Source organism: Melospiza melodia, chromosome 21 (genome assembly GCF_035770615.1).
Source record: "Melospiza melodia melodia isolate bMelMel2 chromosome 21, bMelMel2.pri, whole genome shotgun sequence".
Taxonomy (NCBI): domain Eukaryota; kingdom Metazoa; phylum Chordata; class Aves; order Passeriformes; family Passerellidae; genus Melospiza; species Melospiza melodia.
In genome coordinates this window covers 10,223,465-10,229,271 of record NC_086214.1, presented here as the reverse complement: position 1 = coordinate 10,229,271, position 5,807 = coordinate 10,223,465, and the positions used below count along the sequence as shown (strand labels likewise).

At 68.3% G+C, this 5,807-nt stretch overlaps 1 protein-coding gene across 1 annotated transcript; it reads right to left on the bottom strand.

The window, feature by feature from the left end:
• Nucleotides 1-283: 283 nt before the first annotated feature.
• TRAF4 (TNF receptor associated factor 4) lies at nucleotides 284-5,807 on the bottom strand. The gene is made up of 7 exons (XM_063173984.1): nucleotides 5,648-5,807; nucleotides 2,938-2,989; nucleotides 2,529-2,633; nucleotides 2,294-2,455; nucleotides 1,962-2,123; nucleotides 1,729-1,884; nucleotides 284-1,329 (listed from the first exon to the last, which is right to left on the bottom strand). The coding sequence occupies exons 1-7, from the start codon at nucleotides 5,788-5,790 to the stop codon at nucleotides 697-699; spliced, it is 1,413 nt and encodes a 470-aa protein (XP_063030054.1). The 5' UTR covers nucleotides 5,791-5,807; the 3' UTR covers nucleotides 284-696.

The window sequence follows — 5,807 nt, the reverse complement described above, 5'->3', positions numbered from 1 at the left end:
GGGCGTTAATTACCCAGCGCTAATGAGGGGCTGATGGGACCGAGGGGGCGTGCAGGGAACAGCCCCCCGGGGCTGGCGGCTCCTCCAGCCCGACACATCCCCGCTGTTGCTGCCGGTGATTACCGAATTAACCGGCTCCATCTGAGCCCGTCTGCCGCCGGGATGTGGGTCAGGGATTACCCCTCTCCGTGCCCCCCAGCACCCAGGAGCATCCCCCGGTGCTGCCATCCCCACCCCGGCGGGCAAAGGAAGGAGGTTCAGGCAGAGGAAGGAGTTTCAGGCGGCCATAATAAATACAAGAAAAGTTTATTGAAAAGAAAATATGTGGGGAGGGGGCAGCAGCCCCAGCCCGGGGTAATAAATAACAACCTGGGGAGCACCAGTTTACAAAATATGGCTCTGGCCAGTGGGGTCCTGCAGGGTCCCCAGCGAGGCTGGTGGGGGCTGGTGGGCACCTCGGGGAGGGGCTCAGGGGGCCCAGCCCCCCGGCACCCCCGGGCACCTGAGAAGGGGCCGCAGGACAGTGCCAGCCCCGGGAGGGCCGCGGGAGCAGCCCCATCCCTGCCCGTCCTGAGAGCCACCACAGTGCCACAGCAGCGTCCCCAAGCCGGGGGCACCGGCTGCGGGCAGGGGCTCAGCACCACCCGGGGCACCCCTGGGTGGGCACCCCGGTCACACCCTGTCCCCCTCCGGGGCTCAGGCCAGGATCTTCTGGGGGATCTCCACGGAGGCTTTGATGAAGATGGCGTTGTCGCGCACGTAGTTCCGTTTCCTGATGTCCTCGTGCGAGATGAACTTGGGGTAGCCGAAGCCCAGGGTGCTCTCGTCCAGGGAGCTGCGCGAGGCCCCCGGCTTCTGGAAGTTCTTCCAGTTGGGGTCGGGGTGGAAGGTCTCGGTGATGTGCTGGGGCTTGGAGAGCGAGGGGTCGCTCTGGTCCAGCAGGGAGAAGGTGACGCGGTAGGAGAAGGGCCACTCGAGCAGGTTGTCGTACTCGCCCGGCAGCACGCGGATGTACACGGACAGGTGGCTGCTCTCGCCGCTGCCGTTGCCGTTGAGGAACGCCGACACCTGGAGCTTGTAGCCGTACTTGTGGGTGTAGAACGGGGGGCTGAAGAACTCGTAGTTGCTGCGGGCCTTGGCCTCCTGCAGCTTGCGGGCGTAGTCGGCGATTTTCCAGATGAGGATCCCGTCGCTGCTCACCGACAGCTCCTCCACGTCCCGGCGCAGCTCCAGGATCTCCTGCCGCTGCCGGCTCACCAGGGCACACACCATGCCCAGGTGGGTCTTGGTGCTCTCCTCCAGGTGCCGGCCCATGGCCAGCTTGGGGCACTGTGGGGACAGCAGGACCGTCAGCAGGAGGGTGGCAGGGACAGCGGGGACGGGAGAGGGAGATACAGTGCGGATAACATGGGGATGGCATTGGACATGAGCATGGGACAGGAGGACACGGGACAGGAGAGGGAGGTACCATGGGCATAACATGCAGATGTCATTGGTGCATGGTGTACTGGCACAGGGGACATGGGGTGCCACAGGGATCACTGGTTGGGGTGGCAGGGTGACATGTGGGTGGCAAACACAGGGGTGAGGTCATGGAGGCACATGGATGGGACTGAGCACAAGGGATGGGACAGATGTCAGGGCGGTTTGGGGGTGTTGTGACACAGCAGGGACAGCAGCCCATGCCCAAGGATGCCAGGGCAGGTTGGTCACAGGGACAGCACTCACCCGGTGCTTGCAGCCAGCTTCCTTGAAGGGGCACAGCAGCATGGCAGTGTTGCAGCTCTCCTTGAGGTGGGTGGGCACGTCCTCCCGGGCAATGCTGGGTGTCCCACACTGGTTGGGGCACGGCACGGGGTACCGGGGACACTGGTACTGGTGGTTCTGGGGAGGCACAGAGGCCGGGGGTCAGCTGGGGCTGGGAGCTGGCAGGGTGAGGGTCCCCGTGGGCTCCATCTCACCTGGATGGTGTCAAAGACGAACTCCTTGGAGCAGTAGGTGCAGGGCTGGGTGCGCTTGGGGCACTCGGCCAGGGCGTGCTGGGACAGCAGGCGCCGCATCATGCGGGCCCCACACTTGTTCTCACAGTACACACTCTCCTGGGGACACGTGCCCTGGTGGCCCTGGGGACCACAACGGTGTCATCACCCTCTGGCTGCCTTCACCAGCCAGCCCTGACAGGGGTGAGGACACACGGAGCCCCCACAGCCAGAGGGGGACAAATGACCACATGTCCACCAAGCCTGTCCCCACCATGATGTGTCCCCCACAGTGTCCCCCACAGTGTCCCCACCTCGAAGGCCTCCCCAGTGAAGTCGCTGGCGCAGAACTCGCACTTGACCCTGCGCTTGGGGCAGCCGTGCTGGACGTGCTCGGGGAGGTCCCGGCGGCTCAGCTTGGCGCTGCACCGGTTGGGGCACGGGATCACGTTGAAGCCACAGGTGCCAAGATGGGCCTGGGGGACACAGGGATGGTGATGGGGAGGCCTCAGGGTACAACTCTGCCCTCCCCATCCCGCCAGGCCCTACCTGGAGGTGCTTGATGAGCCCGCTCCAGCGGCAGCCCTCCTCGCTGTGGATGCAGCGGATGGCCAGGCTCAGCACCTGCGCCTCCAGCTCGGGGTCGGGGTAGATCTGCAGGGGCAGCAGGGGGGTATCAGCATCCTGCGCCGGCTGTGGGGGCACAGAGCCCCTGGCACAGCCTGGCTGGGAGCCCTGGGCACGCTGCCCGGGGCCGGATCCCCCCGGGCACACCAACAAGAACCCTTTGTCGGGAGCTGGTTTCCGCTCCCGGCCCGCGGCACAAAGGGCTCTTGCTTCCGCCCGGGCGCCCGTGCCAGGCTGGCAGGGCTGTGCCAGGCGCTGTGCGGAGCTGGGGACGGCCCCTGGGTGAGGATGCCCCCTTGGAGCAGGGGACACATCCCTGTGCCAGGCTCACCTTGGCGTAGTCCAGGGGCAGCTGATCCTCCGGACACTTGAAGACGCCTTCGCTGCAAGACACAGAAGGCTCAGGGTCACTCAGGATCACCAGTGACACAGCCATGATGTCCCACGGGTCCCTGCCATCCCACCCCAGGACACAGCCACGATGTCCCACTGTCCCTGCCATCCCACCCCAGGACATTGCTGCTGTCCCTGCACTGCTGAGCACTCACCCTGTACCAAACCCAGCCGCCACCCTGGGGCAGCCACGGCTCTAATCCTGCTCCATCTGTCTGAGCTGGGAAATGCCCCCGCCAGACACCCCCCAGGCCGCCCCCCACCCCCGGCCCGGTCCCCAGGGGCCTGGGCAGCCGCCGCCAGCCAGCGTGGCACCATCTGGAGCCCCGGCAGCCCCGGGCCCATCCCGGCCGGCCCCTGGGATTAAGGAGGGTGCCAGGAGGGGGCCGTGGCCAGGAGGGGCCGGCAGGGCAGGGCCGGGGCGCCCTCGCAGCCCCAGGTGCCGGGGCCCAGGGGAGGTGGGGGAGGGCAACAGCTGGGCGCCAGATGTGCAGCCCTGGGGCTCCACAGGAAATGGCCCCAGCAGCCACCTCGGAGAGTCAGGACAGGGGGACAGGCAGCCCCCCTGAGGGGTCCCCATCTTGCTGGGCCCCCAGGATGGGCTGTTCCTCCTGAGAGCTGTCCCTGAGGACAAAGGAGCGGCATGAAGTGGACACAAGGACCCAGCCAAAAGGCAGCCTGGCCTGTGACACGGCTGGCCAGGAGTCACCATCACCTCTGGCCCACACATCGCTGTGCCCAGGGGAGGAGAGGGTGTCCCTGCACCATCCCTGATGGACACTGGGGTGGGAGACCACAGGTGCTGCCTACAGGGACATGCAGCAGGCACACAAAGGGACCCTGTGGCTCTGCTCTCTTTGAGGTGACACTGGACAAAGCTGTCCAGGCAGGACATCCTTGTGCCCGTATAATCACTGCAAGCCCTTGGCAGGCGCTGGTGTGGCCTCGACCGGAGCTGCCAAGTGGATGTGAGACACCAGGACGGAGCCAGCAGTGCCAGCAGCGCCGCCGGGCACGCGCCAGCCGGGGCTGCCAGGCCGTGTCCCCTGCGGCCACCAACGCTGAGCTGGGAGTGCAAGTGAACCCCAGGAACCCCAGGAACGCCAGGAACGCCAGGAACCGTGGGGTGTGACCCACGTGAGCCACGTGCCCACTCTGTTTGTGGCAGGTGGTTTTGTGGGAGTCATCAGGGATCCACCGAGATAAGGTGGATCCATACACCGAGATAAGGTGCTCGCAGACAGGGCCGGGCTCCGAACCCGTGGCACTGCCTCGTGGCTGGGATCACTCTGCTGCCTTGCCAGGCTGTGCCCGCACCCCGTGCCCGGTGTTGGGGTGCTGGGGCTGGCGGGGAATCGGGACGATGACCCGAAGCCAGCGCCTAATCCCCGACAAAGCCTCCCCATTCCTCACGCTTGGCCGGGCAGGGAATGTGCTGAGGCAGCACCCGGGGGGACCGTCCTTGCCTCTGACCTTCACGGCGTGTTGGGGCACAGCAAGGTGATGGGGTGGGAGCCCCGGTACCCCCCGGTACCCCCCGGCACCGCGGTGGGGCTGGATGGCTCAGCCCATGGGAGTCCCACACTGATCCTGGGCAAACACATTGTTCTCATAGGGGGGGGACCCCCGAGGCCATTCCCCCCGTCAGGAAGGTGCGGGGGAGCGGGGGGACAGATGCGCTCTGACACGTGTCCCGGGGCACGCCCGGTTTCACAGAAACCGGCCCCGGTGACGGTGGTGCCCGTGAGCTGTCCCCGGGCGAAGGTCGCTCCGGCTGGGAAAGGCGGGGAAAGGCCCGGGCTGACGCTTGGCACCGCTTGGCACCCCCTGGCCGTGCCCCGCGGGACCCCCGGGACGGCACCGGGGCGGCACCGGCCCCGCACGCGTCCCCTGCTCCGGTACCGGGGGTCCCAAACGCGGGGCTCGGGAGCGGCCCCGGTTCCTCGCTCCCCGCACACGGCCGGGTCGCGCTCACCCGTGGGCGCGGGGACACCGGGACTGGCCGTACACCCCTCCCCAAAAACACCCCCGGCCACTTCCTGCGGCGGGGCCGGGGCAGGAAGGGGTTAAGCTCGATTCTCGAAACTCGCCGCTCCGGGCTTCACCGGGCCCTCCTCTTCCTCCTCCCCAGCGAGAGGGGCCACGGGCCGCTGCACCCGCGAGGCGGCTGTCACGGGCTGGGCGCGCCCCGCACCCGCTCCCTGCCCCGGGGCACCGCCGGGCACCCATCCCGCACCCTTCCCTGGCCCGAGGCAGCCCGGGGCACCCCGCAACTTCCCCGGAGCACCCGCACATTTCCTGGGGCACCCCGCGCCTTCTCCCTTGGCACACGGCAGCCGTTCCCTGCCCGGAGCACCCCCGAGCACCCCGCATCTCTCCGCAGCACCCCCGCGCCCCCCGGGCACCCCGCGCCCCTTCCCGGGATACCCCGCATTCCCTCCCGGGCCCGGGGCGCCCCGCACTCCTCTCGGGGCACCCCGGCACACCGCACCCCGGGCCCGGCGGCGGATGGGGGGTGGCCATGGCGAGGAGCACCCCTGGTGCATTCCGGGGTACGGAGCCCCGCATCGGGCGGCGCGGTCGGCGCGGGACCGGGGCACCCCACGGGGGAAGGGGTGCGCGGAGTAACCAACCCAGCGGGGTCTCACCTGAGGAACTCCTGCAGGCAGGTGTCGCAGAAGCGGTGGCCGCAGGTGGAGACGCGCACGGGCTCCCGCATGGGCTTCCCGCAGAGCGGGCACAGCACCCGGCGCCGCGGCCGCTCCAGCAGCTTGTAGTCGTAGCCCGGCATCCCTCCGCCGCCGCCGC

What these genes read in the sequence shown, in the direction of transcription:
- TRAF4 (XM_063173984.1), bottom strand. Translation starts at nt 5,790, where the DNA reads ATGCCGGGCTACGACTACAAGCTGCTGGAGCGGCCGCGGCGCCGGGTG. An exon ending in TGCCTGCAGGAGTTCCTCAG is followed by an intron (nt 2,990 to 5,647) that starts GTGAGACCCCGC and finishes TGTGTCTTGCAG; the next exon opens with CGAAGGCGTCTTCAAGTGTC. An exon ending in AAGCTGGCTGCAAGCACCGG is followed by an intron (nt 1,330 to 1,728) that starts GTGAGTGCTGTC and finishes CTGTCCCCACAG; the next exon opens with TGCCCCAAGCTGGCCATGGG.